Source organism: Giraffa tippelskirchi, chromosome 3 (genome assembly GCF_054371585.1).
Source record: "Giraffa tippelskirchi isolate mGirTip1 chromosome 3, T2T-mGirTip1v1.2.pri, whole genome shotgun sequence".
NCBI classification, from domain to species: Eukaryota; Metazoa; Chordata; class Mammalia; order Artiodactyla; family Giraffidae; genus Giraffa; species Giraffa tippelskirchi.
In genome coordinates, this window is record NC_137277.1 from 15819006 (window position 1) to 15838898 (window position 19893).

The window sequence follows — 19893 nt, forward strand, 5'->3', positions numbered from 1 at the left end:
ATTTGCTCCTTCAGATCAATCTCCATCCTTTAATTAGCACATAATATCCTAGGAGGCTGACATTTATGGCCTATATTAACTGGCCTCGCTTACCCTTCACCTTCAAAGTGGGTTCAGTAAATAAGAAGCAACAGCCAGGGTCTCTCTGGGTTCCCATGACTACTCTCTCCCTTTCCCTTTCTTGCTCAAAGATGATGCAACTTCCTATCACTGCTAGTCCCAAAGTGCTGCACCATTCCTAGTTGGATTCCCTTAGTCCTGCCCATTCATTCCAAGTAATCTCCTAAGGACATTCTCTTTCATCTTTTGTGAGAATGTTATCTGTCTCTATCAGGACCCTAACTATTAGAGAGGGGCACCTAACTCAAACTGCGAAAGTTTGGGATGACTTCTCAGAGGAGATAATGCTTTGGCTGTCTTAAAAGCCTAGTAGACTGGGCAGAGCAACTAGGTTAAGAAGAAAATATTGTAATTGTAACACTGTCTCAGAAAACAGTACCATCAAAATTTGGGAGATATAAGAAAATGTGAAGAACAGGAAAAGAGGAGGAATTCAGAATGTGGAATGTAGGTATATGATGGAACACAGGCATGATGGGAAACAAGGCTAGAAGCAAATCATATAGAGTTCTTAGATGAAGGTATTTAACAGATCTGGTTCCAAAAAAGAAAAGTGAGCAGGGGGCAATGGGCCTATACTTTAAAAGTGACTTTAGACATACAACCAAAGACAATGTATAGACCTTTCCTGCATCCTAATTAGAACAAACCAATTATTTCTGGTGGCTCAGATGGTCAAGCATCTGTCTGCCATGCAGAAGACCCAGGTTTGATCCCTGCGTCGGGAAGTTCCCCTGTAGAAGAAAACGGCAACCCACTCCAGTATTCTTGCCTGGAGAATTCCTTGGACAGAGGAGCCTGGTGGGCTACATCCATGGGGTTGCCAAGAGTCGGACACAACTGAGAGACTCATACATACACACACTTATTCAAAAGGGGGGGAGGAGATGAGGAAAAGAATCAGAAATGTATCATTTCATAAGATGGATGAGGTTTTATTTTTAATTCATTCATGTGTCTATCAATGAATGTTTATTGAAAACATTTCAATTTTTCATTTTTATAAATTCAAGTGCTAAGAAAGCTTATTTTTATGAAAAAATTTTTTAATGATCAACTAGCAACTTGATCGAGTCTCTAAATTAAATTAAAGGGTTGAAACTTGTGAAAAGGTGTCACTCATTGGAGTCACTGCCTTCCCAACAAACTCATCAATATACCCACTTGTCTCTTAGGTGGCCTGGAAAGCCTCTTAACCCAGGACGATATTATTTGGGGTGGTCAAGAGATGTGCCTTTCTTTTGTAAAGAGAAAGGAAGAAAATATAAAAAACTAATCAACTTTAGAGTCTAAAAATTGAGCTCCCTTGAACTCCCTCAAAAATATCCACAGGCTTTCATTCTTATGTACCATTAACTCTAGCATTGACTGTTCAGTTACTTCTTCCATCAAGTCTTGCCTCTGCTTGTTTACATTGCAGGTTCCCTGAAAGCAAGATGAGGATCCAAACTCTTCCTGAAATCCCAAAACCTACCCCTAACAGTAAGCAAGGTGCATGTAAGACTCTCAAAAATGATCACGGAATAAATACATAAATATTTCATCACCAGTCCAAGTCCTCTCTCTAGTTAGAGAAAAAAGATTTAAGATAACTAAACTGGAAACCAAAAAAACTTGAAATAACATCACCAACCTATTTAAAAATAATAAAAGGAGTAGTTCACTACCTAAGCTTTCCTATCTACCTAAATTTTAAAAATTTCAAAACAACTAAGAAATAGAAGGGGCTGCCCTATAGCTCAGATGGTAAAGAGTCTGCCTGCAATGCAAGAGACCCAGGTTCAATTCCTGGGTCAGGAAGATCCCCTGGAGAAGGAAAGGCAACCCACTCCAGTATTCTTGCCTGGAGAATCCCATGGACAGAGGAGCCTAGCAGGCTACATGTAGTCCATGAGGTTGCAAAGAGTTGGACATGACTAAGCAACTAACACACACATACACATATATAGGAAATAAAAAACTAAAATGTATAAGGATTCATATTTCATTATCAAAGACTTTTGGTACAACCAGCCTCATCTCTATGGAACTTAAAAAGTTGTACCAATTGTTCCCTCAAAAAAATCTATTACTATTCTCTTTGTAAGATTCAAGAAAAAAAATTTCATCAGATAAAAGATTACATTTCACTTTCACTGGTTTAGAATACCTATAGTCAGGATCTGAATAGCAGTTAAATAACAAATGCTGCTGCTGCTAAGTCGAGAACAAGTTAAAACTATAGAGCTCTGAGAAAACATTATCTTCCTAATACTGACAGACTTGTTATGTATGTGAATTTCTTAGGTGACATTGCAGAAACAGATCTTTTGCACTGAAGATCAGACTGACCTTCACTTTGTAGAGAAGTAAATTTTGCAGAGGATGGTAGAAGAATATTATTCATTAAGTCAAATACTAACCTAAATGAATACTTCAGTCCTCATCTTTATAACTTAACACTGTCAAAATTTACTAAGGTACAAACATCAGTTAATTCAGTAATAACATCACAAAGAGAGAGACTCTATTATTTGTTTCAAATGAAGTCCTCGTAAACCATTAAGCGTTTTTTTCAATTTCAACATTCTTGAATTCGCAAATATTTACTGAAGATACACTATGTATCAAGTACTGTGATAGACATGGTATTTTGAATATTTTGAACATATCAAATACCATTTTACTTTAAAAAATCTTTTTCATTCTTCTTCCCTTATAAAACTCAATTATCAACCTTATTTACAGAATTAACTTCATATGATTCTGAATAACCAATCAATAAGTTTTCTACTTCACAAGAGAAAGTTAAAGCCTGATGACATAAGATCATACAAAAATAAAAAAAGGAATTAACTACCAATGTTTGCAATTCTAATATAACAAAAATAATCTGGGGGGATTCCCAGGTGATGCCAGTGGAAAAGAACCCGCCTGCCAACGAAGGAGGCGTAAGAGATGCAGGTTCGATCCCTGGGTCAGGAAGATCCCCTGGAGGAGGGCATGGCAACCCACTCCAGTATTCTTGCCTGGAGAATCCCGGACAGAGGAGCCTGGAGGGCTACAGTCCACGGGGTGGCAAAGAGTGGAACACGGCTGAAGCGACTTGACACACATACACGCATTCCTCCTATACACGTATTAATAACATACAGTTTATATAAGAAGTTTATCCTAAAGCATGGATTTTCACTAGAAGCTAGCATCACCTTTGATAGTTTCTAATTCTCCAACTCTCTTTAAGAACTCTTATTTACAACTCTGAGTTTCAGTTTTACAAGTTTCTTTTACTCACTGTTGGTATCTACCTGTGCAGAAATATCTCCACCTTCTGGCAAGAGATGAAACTACAGGCAATTTTTGAAAGTACCAGCAAAAAGTTATTGAAGACGTGGATGGAACCAGTTCTCCCATCTCCAAAACCCTAAGCCATTCAAATTATTCTCCAAAGCTCCTCTACTTCTTTCATGTTGTACTTGCTCCTATAAAACAGCATATAATTGGTTATGACTATTTAAAACACTATCTTTGCACACAGTATATATAAAAAATAGATAAACAGTAAGAACCTACTGTATAGCACAGGGAACTCTACTCAATACTCTGTAATGACCTAAATGGGAAAAGAATCTTAAAAAGAGTAGATATATGTATACGTATAAATGATGCACTTTGCTGTACAGCAGAAACACAACATTGTAAATCAACTATACTCCAACAAAAATTATTTAGAAACAAAATAAAACACAATCTTTGCATAAAAATGTCAAAATACACTAACGTAATACTTGAATACAGCTTGAATAGTATTTTTCACATACATTATTTCTTATCTAGCAGGATCCTAAAATAAAAAACACTGTCATTTTAAACGTGTATTTATAACTAAAAAGCATAGGCACCAAGAGAATAAGTGATTTGCTTAAAGATAAAGTTTATCAGTGGCATAACTAAGATCTGAACCCAAATTTCCTGGCTCCAAGTTCTATACTTTCCACAACATCCCAACTGCCTCCAACAATAACAGTAAATAGGTCTAAGTTGTAGATATCTGCTTTATGACAGTTTCCAGGAATACGCTGTGGTCAAATTAAAAAGTCTGCTCAGATTTTAATAAAATTTTCTTCCATATTCAGATGGCCAAGAGGCACATGAAAAGATGCTCAACATCGCTAATTATTAGAGAAATACAAATCAAAACTACAATGAGATACCACCTCATACCAGTCAGAATGGTCATCATTAAAAACTCTACAAATAACAAATGCTGGAGAGGATGTGGAGAAGAGAGAATCCTCCTACGCCACTGGTAGGAATGTGAATTGGTACAGTCACTATGGAAAACACTATAAAGCTTCCTCAGAAAGCTAAGAAAGAATTACCATACGAGAGCTTCCCTGGTACCTCAGCACTGAAGAATGTGCCTGCCAGTGCAGGAGACACAGGTTGGATCCCTGATCCAGGAAGATCCCACATGCCACAGAGCAACTAAGCTCATGTGCCACAACAATTGAGTCTTTTAAAAACTCAGCACAGCCAATAAATAAATAAAATTACAGAATTACCATGTGATCCAGCAATCCCATTCTTGGGCATATAGCCAGTTACAACCCTAATCCAGAAAGATACACACACTCACTCCAATGTTCATAGCAGTGCTCTTCACAGTAGTCAATACACGGAAATAATCTAAATGTCTATCAACAGATGAGTGGATAAAGATGATGTGGTACATATATACAATGGAATACGACTCAGCCATTAAAAAAGAATGAAATAACGCCATTTGCAGCCACATGGATGGACCTAGAGATTATCAGTAAATCAGAAAGACAAATACCATATCACTCACTTGTGGAATCTAAAATATGACACAAATGAACCTATCTACCAAACAGAAACAGGCGCAGAGTTGCCAGGGGGGAGGGGGCTGAGGGCGGGAAGGAGTGGGAAGTTGAGTTAGCAGATGTATGGAATGAATAAACAAGGTCCAACTGTATGACACAGAGAACCATACTCTGTATATGACAAGTCGTAATGGAAAAGAATAGGGGAAAAAAGAATATATATATATATATATATATATACACACACACACACACTAATATATATACATAAAAGTGAATCACTCTGCTGTACAGCAGAAATTAACATAACATGATAAATCAACTATACTTCAATAAAAAATTGTTTCTTTTCTTTTGTCTTATAGAAAAATGCTCATAGAATAAAAGCTAAAAAAAAAGTAATTCAACCCACATTTAACAAAACAATTACAATTATAATTATGTCCTTTCTTTTCTATTGCCACATTTTAGATATGTTTATTTTTTTATCCCACCTTTTTCCAAAAATTATTTGAAGGGGCTGATAGCTGTAAATAGCAAACTTTATTAAGTCATGCTTATTGTAATCCACTTTCATCAGTAAGAGACAAAAATAATACACTCTTAAAGATTCATAATAGAATTTTAAAAAGAAAAACAGTGAGCCCAACCTACGTTTATTGATTTCTTATACCTCCATTCCTGGTATTATAGAATTTAAAAAATTAATGTCTGACACAGGTCAAGCAACTGATAAGTATTTGTTGACTAAATAAATGAAATAATGGCTCCAGACCATTACAAGATTCTAAATCATTATGGGGTCCTATATTGAAGACTCAATTATGCTTATTAAACTGTTTTCAAGATGTTTGCAAAAACTTTAATCAATGTGTGACATCAGAAGACTTATGTTAAAGCTACAGTAGTAAGAAAGTGTTAATTATAAACAATAAACTTACAGAGAAAAGAATGCTAGATAAAAGGAACAGAATAGAGTCCAGAAAGAGAACATGTATGTTGTCAACTGATTTTTAGCCAAGGTGCAAAGACAATTCAATAGAGGAAACAAAAGCATTTTAACAAGTGGTGCGAGAAAAATCAGCTATCCATGAGGAAAAAGAACAAGAACCTGACCCTTATTTATCACAACAAATTAAAAAATTAACTTTAGGAGGGTCCTAGACTGAAATGTAAGAGCTAATATAAATATTGCAGAAGAAAACAGAAAATCTTTAGAACTGGGGATTAGGAAAAGATTTTTTATATTCAATATAAAAAGCATGAACCATAAAGAAAAAAACTGATGAATAGGGCTTATTCAAAATTCAAAACTTCTGCTCTTTGAGTCACTATTAAAGGGAGGAAAAAGCCACATACATATTAGGAGAAAATATCTGCAAAACACTTATCTGATAAAGAACGTGTATCCAGAATACAAGAAGAATTCTCAAAACTCAGTAAGAAAACAATCCAATTTTAAAACTATGAGCAAAAGATTTGAAAAGATATTCACCAAAGATACACAGATGACAAATAAGTCCATTAAAAGATTCCTAACACTGTAGGTCAGTAAAGGAATTAAAACTAAAACTACACTTAAGTTATCTCTACACATCAATTAGAATGGCTAAAATCAAAGACTGACAGCAGCAAGTGCTAAAGCTCTGGCTGGGATTGGGAGCAACTGGAACTCTCAGACCCTACTGATAGAAAACAAAGATGGCACAACTTTGAAAAACAGTTTAGCAGTTTGGTGTTTAAGTTAAACAAATACTTACCATATGATCCAACGATCCTAAATATTTACCCAAGAGAAATAAAAACATGTTCACAAAGAGAGGTGTACCCAAATTTCCTTTATGATGGCTTTACTTATGACGGCAAAAAACTGGAAACCAATGTCTGTATATTTGTGAACGGATAAATAAAATGGGGAATGTGTGTACAATGCAATATTCTTCTGGAATGAAAGGAACAAACAACTGATACACAACTTGGATGGACCTCAAAAGCACTACACCAAGTGAAAGAAGCCTGACTCAGAATACTACATACTGTATGGTCCCATTTATATAAAATTCTAGGAAAGGCAAAACTACAGCAACAGAAAGGGAATCAGTGGTTGCCAAGGACTGGGGATGGGAGGAGACTGGCTGTGAAGGGGCAGGAGGAAACTTTTGGGGAAGAAAGAAATGTGATTTGTACAATCATCTATGTAGGAATTCCTACCTAAAATCAGCATTTATTTTAAAACTGAGTTTTACGTCTGCTGTCGATTTTTACTAAGAAACCAGACTAAACTGCCAAACTTAAGACACATGTTGAAATTTCTAAATTCATATCAAATGCAGTTTTTAAAAAGTCAATGCCTTTAGAAGTGATTCTAAAATAAGCTAATATAAAATTCTTCACTATGTTCAATTAATTATATATTAGTGCAAAAAACCAAACTAAAAGAAAAAAAATTTAGTGTTAACACTCAACTGTAAAAAATGCCAAATACTAGGGACTTCCCTAGTGGTCCAGGGGCTAAGAGTCCACAAGAGTCCACGCTCCCAACACAGGGGGCCCGTCTTTGATCCTTGGTCAGGGAGCTAGATACCTCATGTTACAACCAAGACCTGTACAACCAAATAAATATTTTTTTAAAAATGCCAAATACTGATTATCTGGAATACTAGCACTAGTGAAATATTAGTAGGCTCAGTGTTCAGTAAAGTCGCTCTAATCAAGCAAAAATAGATATGACTGCAATCCTAAATACAAACCAATAACTAAGGTTATAAAATACAATGAATATGCCACAAATATAAATTAGCTGGAATTACATTAAAACATAGGAAGAAAACTATCAAGCTAGTCTAAGCAATATAAGCAATATAAACAAAAGTTCAAATAAACATAAAAACACACATGTTTCTAGGTGGAAAAATGAAATATACTTAAATGCCTCCTTTTCCCAAATTAATGCATTCTAATTACAATCAATGAATGTTTTTAAATTTAACCATTTAGTTGGAGTTAACTTGGAAGAGCAAATAAAAAGAGCAAAAATATTTTTCTGGTACAATGAGGATATTAAACTAAATTATAAGCTATAATAATGAAGAGTATGGCAGTGAACAAGAGCTCATCTATTGTAACTAATGTATTAACATAACAAAAAGGTTATCACATCACTATGGAAAGAATTGGTTAACAAATAATGATGAGATGACTGAATAGCAATTTGGGGGCCAATATCTTCCTAAATCATTTTTAAAAACATTAAAATAAAACGTACTTAAATATTTACTAAGCCTCTTGAAGAAAAGAGCTTCCCTAAGTATAAAAGACAGAAAAAACAAAGGGAAAGTTGGACAAATTTGACTCAAGTAACAAATTTATTCAAAATCACTTTTCTTCCAAAAATGATCAAAATTAAAAGTCAAATAACAGACTAGGGAAAATGTCTGTAACAAGTATGACAACAGATTAATACCTTTTTTAATTCTCAAGCAGATCACCCAAGAAAAACACAAAGAGCCTAACCGATATCTAGGACAAGACCAAACAAGTCAACAAAGAGAAATAATTAGTTAACAGGAAAATACTCTACATCACAAGAAACTGTTAAATACTCTTTGTCATGAAGTTAGCAAACATTTAAAAAAAAAAAACAAGAGCCAATTCTTGTAATAGAATATTAAGAGGGATACATTTACTCAATGCCGCTCTAAACAGGCACAATTCTTTTAGGAAATAGCCTGAGGAAAAAAATTCATCAAGAACCTAAAAAGATCCACACCCTTTAATGCAACAGCACTCTATGGAAATATCCTAAGAAAACAACCCTTAAAAAAAAATTTTATCTACACCAAGATGTTTACAGCAATGATCTATAGAAACAAAATTTAGAAATAAAAGTTAAAACAAGAAAAAAACATGAACAACGGTGACTGTATAGCATTCTCTTAACTGGTTATCCTAAAATCAGTCTTCACAGTTTCCATTCTAGTCCATCCTTATTGCCTGAAGATTAAAGTTTCTAAACATCGAATATATCGAAGCTTAAAATCCTTCAATGGTTCCTACCACTGTAAAAAAAAAAAAAAAAAAATCAAACTTCTTGGTAAAATTTCTATACAACAAGGTCCTAAAATGGGTTGGTCCTATCTACAGCCTCATCTCTTGCCACTCACACCAGTGTATGGGCCATAAAGAACACATGTAAAAATACACAGGATTACGTCTATGTCTCCAGCATTCATTCAAAATAAAATGCCAGAAAGCTGTTAATCCATGTTGAAACAGGATTCTGCCTTCATGAGTTTACAGCACCAGCAACACTCACTAAGCATAGATAACTCTAGACATCTCACTGCCTTCTGTGAGTTAGGTCTGAAGCTAGAGGAAGAGCCTCTTAGTCACAGAGGAAAGGTCAGCACCGGTCAAGGAGAAATTTACGGATAAGTGTACCTTGAGTTGAGCCTTAAAAGATGAGCAAGGATTTCAAGGAATAAGGGTAAGTCAAAATAAATGAAACTGTTTTATTTTCTACACAAAATCTTAGAAGTTTATAACAGGCACTCTAGACAACTTGGGCTCTGACATGTACTTAACCTCTCCAAATTTCTCCTATCTCTTGGAGTATGAGAATTATAAGTAATAATAAATGTAAACTTAATATGGTATGTGGCACCTAATAAGCATTCAATACATGTCCCTTATACAGAAACACATAACAATGCTGATTACAACATATTTCAAAGGTTTAGCATTCTTAGAACAAAGAAAGTACCAATAAGCAAAAATGAGAGCAAAGAGAAAAAGTTGTTAAGAACAGGGTTAAACATGTTTAACATGTTTCACAACATATAGCCAGAATCAAACAGTTCTCCCTACACACCATGATGATATCCTCGTACTACACATCACAACAGCACAATAATATATTCATAATGATCGCTGTTACTGTTCCATCGCTAAGTCATGCCCAACTCTTTTGCAACTCCATGGACTGTAGTCCGCCAGGCTCCTCTGTCGATGGAATTTCCCAGGCAAGAATACTGCAGTGGGCTGCCATTTCCTTCTCCAGGGGATTGTCCTGACCCAGGGATCGAACCCACATCTCCTGCATAGCAGGTGGATTCTTTACCACTGAGCCACCTGGCACTGAATCATAAATAAAACATTAAGTTCTGTTAAGGATGGACTATTCGAAGAGTAGGGCATAGTACATCTTTGAAAGCCTTCAAAATTGTTGGAAGATACCAAAAATGGCTAAAATAAAGACCTTGCAGGGCTAAAGCATGGACCTTCATTTACCTTGAAAATGGAGTTATATACTAAATATGCTCAATTATATGCTAAATAAATGTCAGTATGTTGTGACAGTTACAGTTCAACCAACAGGAAAAAAGCAGAATCCATGTTTAAACACACACACACATCCACACTTTAGGCACCAATGAAAACCAAACTACATTAATCACCTAGGCAGGTTCAGTCCCTGCCTGAAGGTTAGACTAGAAGAGATAAACTTAAGAGAAAAGGAAGGAGCTAAGTCACACTGGCTTCATCCTCAGACACCAAAGGAAAAAAAAAGAATCGGGGACATTCAAATTACTAACACCCATAGAACAAATCATTACGGTATACAGGCACATTCCTACTTAGAAAACTATGAGACATAATCAAGTCGTAATTTTAAAAATTTTTGAATCAATAAAATATGCAATAAAACAATACTAAGATACCAGCATATGTGAAATGAGACTTTTTTAAAGTTAATTTTGCTTTAGCTATAGACAAGGTTAACCACATTACTGATTAGGATTTTATAAATTAATAACAAGGAACAGTGTACAAACACATTTAAATTACAAACAGGTCTGCAATAAATGTTTTGGAGAAGTAATCTGTTATTTCTCCATATCTAAGAATTTTAAATATTAGAAACTATAGTAAACTGCTTTTTCCAGCCTTTGGTTTTCAAAAACAGTAATAATATAAAAAATTACCCTCAATTTTTTACCTCAAAGAGTATCTTCTATCCAAACCATCATAAGAAAAGCCTATGCATAAGTTTAATGTATGAGAATTTACATTTTATAATTTTCTGTACAAATAGTAGTTGAAATTGATAGCTTTATCATATAGCCCATTTTAATGATCAAGTGTTAATGTGTCACCAAAAAAGGAATAGTTTGATGGACCAAATCAGATCTTAACCACCAATGATCTGAGGAATTTCAAATTTCGTATTAAATTAGCACTACCTTCTTCGCATCAACAAATATCAAACAGTTCGCTAGTTGACTGTAGTCTCAGGAATAACATGTAGAAAAGTCTAATATCTGTTGTGTGCAGAGATCTCATGGTTCAAATATTTTTCCTTCAGTTTGTGTGTATGTGAGAGAACGTATATATGGGGGGAGGGGTGTGTGTGTGTGTCTGTGACCAACACCATGCAAAAGCTGTTTACATCTTTCAGTAACGGGGCAGCTCTATGTGAAGGATATAACCGGGTAACTACAATTCATGAAGCACCTTGGAATCAAAGACAGTCTATAAATTTAAAATACTAGTATGGTACTAACTTAAAGCAAAGAACAATTATTTTACATCATCTTACATTTCAAGTATATTGTAATGCAAATAAAAATTCACTATGGGATTTGCTCCCCCCAATTTTTTTTTAAGTAATTTTCCTCTATTATGGAACCCAGATCTAAATGAACTGTTAAACACTTAGTCTAAAGGTATGCCAAACATTTCTTAAGGTCTTAACAAAGAATCAACCTTTTTTTTTTTTTTTAAACAAAATGAGGCCTAGGTTAAATATTTTATTTGGCTTCTCAAGATGGACTGAAAAGTTGGGCACCAGCTCCAGACCAATTCCTGGACGCACATCAAACACAGCCCTGTCATTTATCCAGTCAGTCAAAACAATCTTTTCCATCTAACTCTTTAATGTTTATGTCCTAAAAAGCTGCTAATTGAATCCAGCTCTTAAAATCTATTTGTTAAAATCTATACCATCTAATTTGTAAGTGGACAAAAATGAAAAAATACATATTAACCTTCCTGGCAAAACAGAAGGGACTCTACCATTTGTAACCAAAAGGAAGAGAGCGAAGTTTTTAATATTTAAATAGTTTTCTCTTAAAATATGACAGAGACAAATTCCCAATGGTTTTAAGAAACTGAGAGTATCTAAAACTGTTTTTACAATTAAGGGGACAAAGTGTATTTAAAATTCCTCAGAAAAATCTAAAAATAAAAAGTTACTCTATAGGTTTAGCCCAGTATTACCTATCCCTCCAAAAATAAGTGTAATCTTTTCTCCTAACTTTACTCATGAATTTTTATAACGTATCATATGCAGTAAGAAAACCACAGATAAACACTTTAAGATCTACTGAATCACACTAAAAACCTCAAACTTGTTTTATCTGCAGAAAGTCAAAAGCCCTGTTTTCTCCCTCATGTTCTCATCGTGTGTATAATCTAGAAGGAATTAAGTGGCCACCAGCCTATTCCTGATGCCTTTTGCACACCTGGAATCACAGGTTCTTTCCATAATCACTGACACAGGACTGACTCCACATAGGAACAGCAGTAGATAAACTCTAAAACAACCAAGATCTCCCTTATAAAGGTTTCCATTGATTCATAAGAAAATAAGGAAACTGAATGGGGGGAAGTAGGGGAGACAGGCATCCCCCAATCTAGGTTTTCCATTAAGAACCACTCAGTTAATGATTTTTTGCAATATTCCCTTAAGTAAAACCGTCATGAAAGGAATATATTTTAAAAATTGCAGCCAACATACAGTCAGGCTAAATTCTCGAATACCTAATTCACTGCAAGTTTTTATCTCAAAAGTTCAGCCAGTGGACTGGGATGTGACATACAAGCATTCAATTACAAAATTAGTCCATATAAATCTCAAAGTCTAGTGGAGACAAACATAATTACAGTTTATTCTTACACACGCACCCACACACACACACACACACACACACACACACACACAGATTCTCTAAGGAAAGTCATCTTTCTCACCACACATCCGAATATTAACGTGCATAATTTATTAACAGCGAATAATGAAGCCAGAATCTACAATGGTTTCATGTACACGTTTCAAACTCCAAATAATTTTTCCCTAAAATGGGGTAACACGACCATGTAAGAATATCAAAAACGTACCTGTAACGTTAAAGATCAAACACACTTGGGATCATAAACACTTTGTAAGAAAAGCCTGCTATCCAGCAACCCCTTCAGACATTCTTTTCCATTTAGAAAAAGGAAAGGGAGGCGAGTGGGAAGAGAGAGAAAAACTTTGCTTCAAAGTCAGTCTGAGCACAGACTTAGAAAGGGACTCAAAAAAAGTGTGTTTTTAAAGCAGGTCTAGAGTTAGAAGTCAGACACAAGTTCTGCGGCCTACAAGGAACAACCCCAAACATACTACCCTACAATCAAACACTTCCAAAACACAGAGGGTACAATAAGCCCGAGTCGTCGGATCAGACAGACACACCGGAAAAGTCAACCTCGGTCTCCTTCCCTCTAAAGTCGTGCGTTTCAGGTGTGAGGCACCGGCTGCTGCGCCTGGCAGCCGAGAGGGAAGGTTTTGCACCCGGGCATAAGTGGGCGAACAAGTTAACAACCGGGGAACACACACACACACACCCTCCCGTTAAGTGCTCCATCTTTAAGGAGTGTTTACTGCGCGCAGTCAGCAGCCGGATTCAATAATCCCCGCCACAGGAGCTCCTCATCCCCTCCACGACCCCACCTGGGCAGCAGCCCAAGGGCTGCTCCCCGACGGCCCGAGAGAGAGTCGTGCTTCTCGGCCAAGGCTTTTCGACCTCAATTCCGCCTGGAATTCCAACCAGGGGACCCCCACCACCACCACCACCACCAACAAAAGACCCCCAGGTCACCCTTGGTTTTTCTAAGAATTTCCCAAGGAGGGAGAGTGGTTTTGCAATTACTCTCCCTGAACTAGGCCTTCCCACGTCCCCGACCTCCCACTCACCATTGATCGCGACCCTGGCCCTTCTCAAGGCCACAGGCACCCCCCGCCGGCTCGCCCACCCCGCGGCCGCCCCGGCCTGGCTCCCGCCGCCCGCCCAACCCCCTCACCTGTCAGGCGCAGCTTGACGGGCCCGTTCCTCCGGCCCCCGGGGTTAGACATGTCCCCGGCGGCGGGGGCGGCGGCGGCCGCGGCGCGGGGCGCGGGGCCCGGGGCCGGCGGGCGGCGGGCGGGGCGGGGGCGACGGCGAGGCGCGGCGCAGTCACCACAGCGGCCGGGGCTGGGGCCCGAGCAGCCGGCGCCGCGGCCGCCACGGCCGGAGGGTCCCGGATGTGCCGAGCGTCGTCGCCATGAGCCGCGGAGGGAGCGGGACGCCGAGCTCCCCCCTCCTCCCACTTCTCTTTCCTTGGCCCGGGCCGCACAACAAAGCGGCAGCCGCGGACGGCCGCGCCGCCTCCGCCCGCGCCCCCGCCGCCTCCACGCAGCCGCCTCTGCCTTTCCCTCTTCTCGGCTCGGTGAGGCCCAGGAGCCGACGGGGCCGGGCGGTTGAGGCGGGCGGTGCTCGGCGGCGCCGGAGCAGGATTCTGGGCTCGGCCGCTTCCTCCTCCACCCGCCCTCTTGTCTGAGGAAACCCGGTCCTGGGGCCGCCGCCGCCACTCAGCGGCTCCGGGGGGCGGGGTGGAGACGGGGGGCGGGACCGACGAGGCGGGGCGGGGCCGTGGGCGGGGCCTTGGCGGCCGCGCGCGGAGTACCCGGGATGGGAGGGCGGGAGCGCCGGGCCTGGCTTCGGCCTGGGCGCGGCTGTCCGGGCCGGTGTGCCCTCCTGTCCCACGCAGAACTTGAGGAAGGAGCGGGCAAAGGAGCTGGGTGGCGGCCCCGAGCTCTGTGGTGCCAGGAGGGCTTGGAGTTCAACCCGCTTAAGGGAGAGCTTTTGTCCGCGCAATACAGGCTGCCTTTATTAGACGCCCACCGCGTGCAGGGCGCTCCTCTGAGAGGCAGGGGCCAGCACTTAGAACCGAACCTGCTGCGGTCCGGATTGAGCCTCGGCTGGGGTGAGGCAGGAGACGCTCTTCCCACACCGAGGGTTCCGGCAAATCCCCAAGGGTGTTTTGCTCCTGGTATCGTAGTTGCCACCTCCATCCGGGACTCACCTGGTGAACGAGATCAGGTTACCAGCCTGCTTGGGCTCTTTTTTCAACTGTAGCGCAGGGATAGGCGGATGATAATGCCTTAAAGGATAATTAACAAGATAAGCCTTCGAGAGCAATGTATGAAAGCTCTTCGTACAGTACTGTATTTTGTTATCTCAGGAGGAAAAAAAATAGAAAATGAAATAAAAATAAATGTACCTTACTCTTTGGCCCTGTAATTGAACTCAGGAATTTATTCTTGATATAATAGTACAGAAGATGTTCTTGCAAAATTCGGTTACAAACAAAAGGGAGACGAGCTGACAGCCTAGTGGCGAATTTCATTACATCAACCGCATGGGTTTTAATGCCCCCATTTAAGTGGCAGTTATGAAGATCATATAATATGGAAGAGTTTACAAATAATCAAAGTTTAAAAGCAGAATAAAAAGTTATATGTATGCATGCAAAAATATACATGGAGGATTTTGTGTGTGTGCTGTTTTGCTTAAGGCTACTACTATTGCAATTTTAAATGTTTAATAAAGTCTGATATATTTTAATCCTGTGTCAGTTGTTTCTTTTAATTCATCAAAAATGTCGTTTTATTCTCCAGATAAAGTTACCTCCAAGAACTTCTCATCAATCTGGATGAAGTGAAGTGAAGTGAAAGCCGCTCAGTCCTGTCCAACTCTGCAACCCCATGGACTATCCAGTCCATGGAATTCTCCAGGCCAGAATATTGGAGTGGGTAGCTGTTCCTTTCTTCAGAGCATCTTCCCAACCCAGGGATCAAACCCAAGTCTCCTGAACTGCAGGCGGATTCTTTATCACCTGAGCCACCAGGGAAGCCCAAGAATACTGGAGTGGGTAGCCTATCCCTTCTCCAGTGGATCTTCGGGATCCAGGAATCAAACCGGGGTCTACCGCATTGCACTGGAATTCTTTACCGACTGAGAGCTATCAGGGAAGCTCATCAATCTGGATACAGGCCTACAATTAAACTGATGGAAAAATTATATAAAGTTCTGGAAGTCAGATTAGAAATTCAGGAGACTGTGCTAGAAATTCAACAAATGCTGAGTGCCTGCTATGTGCAGTAACTCTTCTTTGTGCTACACAAGCTCTGAAAATACACTAAACAATTTCAACAATGGTTGCCATTACAGTTTAAAAGACTAGATGAATAATGGCAATAAAACTTAGCAAACAGATGTGTACATACACATTTGCCTTATTCTAATGGCACACACTGTTCCCAACCACCTACTAACACAGTTTACAGTTTTGTATTAGGTAACAGAAGTTAAGATCTCAGAAAATAATGGAGGAGCTGTGAAGATTGCCTGTTGTGAAGTTTTAAGCAGTACATTCAAATATGCAAGTGACAGTCCAGGAAAAAATGCATACATGCTTAATATGCAGAGAAGGATTCTGTTTAGGCTTGCCTGCATATAAGTTTAAATCTTGTTGTTGTTGTTGTTTTTTAAAAAAAGATTCGAATAAGAATACCTGAAAACCATACTATTGAGGAGAGCTAAACTTTCTTTAGATTTTATTTCAGCCTTAGATGCACAGCATTGCTTCATCCCTGGAGAAGGAAATGGCAACCCACTCCAGTATTCTTGCTGGAAGATCCCATGGAGAGTGGAGCCTAGTGGGCTACAGTCCATGGGGTCACAAGGAGTTGGACACGACTGAGTGACTGAGCACGCATGCGTTGCTTCATCATGGCAAAGTTTTTAGACATATTTTTGAGAAAAAAGGGGAGGAACAACAACTCCTAGGGAATTCACTCTTTTCTTCCTTCCTAAAATAGAAATCTACTTCTAATGTAAATCATACCTGCACATGACTCTAATGGGTACGGGGATTGCAGAAAATCTTTTCAAAGACTTTTTATTCCCTTGTGACTTCTAATTTGCTCTCAGTGGAATTGTGCACCTTTTATCAAATCGTTGTTCTAGGCAACTGTCTTAAGTATACTAACTCCACCTATTTCATACCAATAAAATATGTCTTTTTCCATGAATGCCACCTAATAGAACCTTCCAATGAAAATGGTGTAAGAACTCATTAAATACCGTTTTTGAGCAAAAGTTTTAAATTTTTTTCATTAACTTATTTTAATCACTTCAAGTTGCACTCTTTAGGATAGTATCCTAGACCAGAGGTGAAAATCTACATACGGTTCTAAGAATATTTAAAACCTTTTGTTTAAATATGTTTCTGTTTTCCAATGCTAATGTTAAATTTGATGTAACTTTGCAAGAAAATGCTTACCATCTGTAGTTGATATTTTTCTTCTGCTTCAGCCATTAATATATTTTGTACCTAGAAGGGCTGTCTCCAGTAATAAAAAATCTGTCTGAGGTAAGGTTATGTTAATAATGGTACTCCTGTGAAGCTATTTTTGTAGTGTAAATTTCAATTTTAATGCAGTTTACGTGCCATGGAAAAAGCAAACATCAAGCACTCAGCAGTTTCTACCACTGCTTAAAAATTCAACTTTCATCACTGTTTAAATATTATTAATTTAATTTTCTGATGCTGGGAAAGATTGAGGGCAGAAAGAGAAGAGGGCGTCAGAGGATGAGATGGCTGGATGTCATCACCAATGCAATAGACATGAACTTTGGCAAACTCCAGGAGATGGTGAGAGACAGAGAGGCCTGGCGTGCTGCAGTCCACGGGGTCGCAAAGAGTTGGACATGACTGGGGGACTGAACAACAACAATTTAATTTAATATTTAGTTCTGGCTTCCTCCGAATCAGTTTATAACTGATGAAGCAGCGAAGCACAGCCACCATATACCTTGTCAACCTGACTCTCCCCACCCCCCACCACCTCCACTCATTTCCTCTCTGCCTCTGCCTGTCCCAGGTCCTCAAAATAAGGTTCACTAAAAACACTCACATGTAGTCCTGTCCTGACATGATTTACGATTAGGTCACATTCTGAGCTGTTCTCTGTGACCCCGTCCCTCAACCCCTCCCAGCAGACCTGGTCCCCAATGGTACAAGCTGAGGCCCCATCTAGGACCTCTCTCTCTCCTGGTCTGAGCTCCCCCAGGCTCCTCACCTCAGCTCTGGCCTCTAAGGTGGTATACTAAGATGGTAGTCCTTAACCACATCCTCTTCTGAAGGAATCTGCTCTCACCCATGGCTCTCTCTAACACAGGCTCCATCCCCAGAGACACTGATTCAGCAGGTTGGGTGGGGCCCATGAGTTTACATTTCTAAGGCTGCTGGTGGAGAGAACCCACTTTGAAAACCACTGCGTTAGACCAGGGATAAGCCTGGGTGGCCCCAGTTGTACTAGGTGGGCTTGGCCTCAGCTAACTGAGCCAAAGGTGGGTGAGTGACCAAGTGGCCAATCAGATTTTCTCTCCTTGGAACATGAAACGGGCCATGGGGCCACCGAGTTAGAGGTGGGGAGTTGAGTGGAGAAATCCTAGAGGTAGCCGCTAAGGAAGCCACTTTAAGGCTCAATTAGGTAAATAAAAGAGGAAATGAGTGTGTAGAAAAGAGACTAACAAAACAGACAAGCAGAGAGAAGTGGAGATAAGAGGTTTCATAACTAAAGAGGGAAACAAAGAGAGTAATTGTCTGACCAATTTCCTGCCAGTACTCCCAGCCCAGGTGTGACTTCTTACAACTAGTTTCCAAAGGAGCTCACTGTACAGAATAACCAACCCATCTCTTACTAAAGCAAATTTAAGTGGATCCTTTCCCATTCATTCACTTTGCCTCTACTTGGAACACCTTTTCCTCTTCAGGCTGTCCTAAACTCTTCCCTAGACACCCTTAGTTTCTGCAGTGCTCCTGCCTGTGTTCTTCCCCGGAACTGAGTCTCACTTGCAATCCAGTCTGTGGCCTGGATCCTACCAGGGTCAGCATTTCTAGAATCTAATGCAGTCTAATACATGTGGCTATGCTGCTCTTGAATGACAGAGAAGGCAATGGCACCCCACTCCAGTACTCTTGCCTGGAAAATCCCATGGACGGAGGAGCCTGGTAGGCTACAGTCCATGGGGTCGCTGAGAGTCGGACACGACTGAGTGACTTCGCTTTCACTTTTCACTTTCATGCATTGGAGAAGGAAATGGCAACCCACTCGAGTGTTCTTGCCTGGAGAATCCCAGGGATGGCGGAGCCTGGTGGGCTGCCGTCTATGGGGTCGCACAGAGTCGGACACGACTGAAGCGACTTAGCAGTAGCAGCATGCTGCTCTTGACATATGGCTAGTGATGTCCTGCAAGTATAAAATGCACATTGGATTTGAAAGACTTAGCATGAGGAGGGCTTCCCCGGTGGCTCAGTGGTCAAGAATTCGCTTGACAATGCAGGAGACAAAGGTTCAATCCCTGATCCCAGAAGATCCCACATGCCCAGGAGCAGCTAAGCCAGTGCGCCACAACTATTTAGGCTGTGCTCAAGAGCCCAGGAGCCACAACTACTGAAGCTCACACCGAGAACTGGTGCTCCACAACAAGAGAAGCCACCACAATGAAAAGCCCAAGCACAGCAACTAGAGAGTAGCCCCTGCTCTTCTCAACTAGAGAAAAGCCCATGTAGCAATGAAGAACCAGAACAGCCAAAAATAAATAAATTTTTTAAAAGCTTTTTTAAAAAGGACTTAGTATGGGGCAAAAGGAAGGCAAAAACAAATATCTTAACCTTTTTTATATTAATGCCATATTGAAATTATAATACTTTGGATATATTGAATTAAATAAAGTCTTTTTTTTTTTTTTTTTTTTGGCTGCATAACATATGGGGTCTTGGTTCCCCAACCAGGAATCAA

General features: G+C 39.6%; 2 protein-coding genes across 4 annotated transcripts in view; one reads left to right on the forward strand and one right to left on the reverse strand.

The window, feature by feature from the left end:
- SMURF2 (SMAD specific E3 ubiquitin protein ligase 2) overlaps window positions 1–14580 on the reverse strand; it is a 110244-nt gene extending 95664 nt beyond the window's left edge. For all 3 annotated transcript variants that reach the window (XR_014078803.1, XM_081576799.1, XM_081576798.1), the window contains exon 1: window positions 14067–14580. Coding sequence is in view for 2 of the 3 variants with exons in the window: in XM_081576799.1 (XP_081432925.1) it covers window positions 14067–14118 (52 nt within the window). In the remaining variant the exon portion in view is untranslated. The remainder of the gene's footprint in view (window positions 1–14066) is intronic.
- A 50-nt stretch (window positions 14581–14630) lies between these two features.
- Window positions 14631–17474, forward strand: LOC145541152 (uncharacterized). The gene is made up of 2 exons (XM_081576840.1): window positions 14631–15008; window positions 15703–17474. Exons 1-2 carry the CDS (start codon window positions 14714–14716, stop codon window positions 15744–15746), a joined length of 339 nt encoding a protein of 112 aa, XP_081432966.1. The 5' UTR covers window positions 14631–14713; the 3' UTR covers window positions 15747–17474.
- Window positions 17475–19893: the final 2419 nt, after the last annotated feature.

Bases quoted from the DNA above. Each gene is read 5' to 3' on its own strand.
- LOC145541152 (XM_081576840.1), top strand. From the start codon at position 14,714: ATGGGAGGGCGGGAGCGCCGGGCCTGGCTTCGGCCTGGGCGCGGCTGT. The intron at 15,009-15,702 runs GTGAGGCAGGAG...TTTATTCTCCAG, and splicing joins CGGATTGAGCCTCGGCTGGG to ATAAAGTTACCTCCAAGAAC.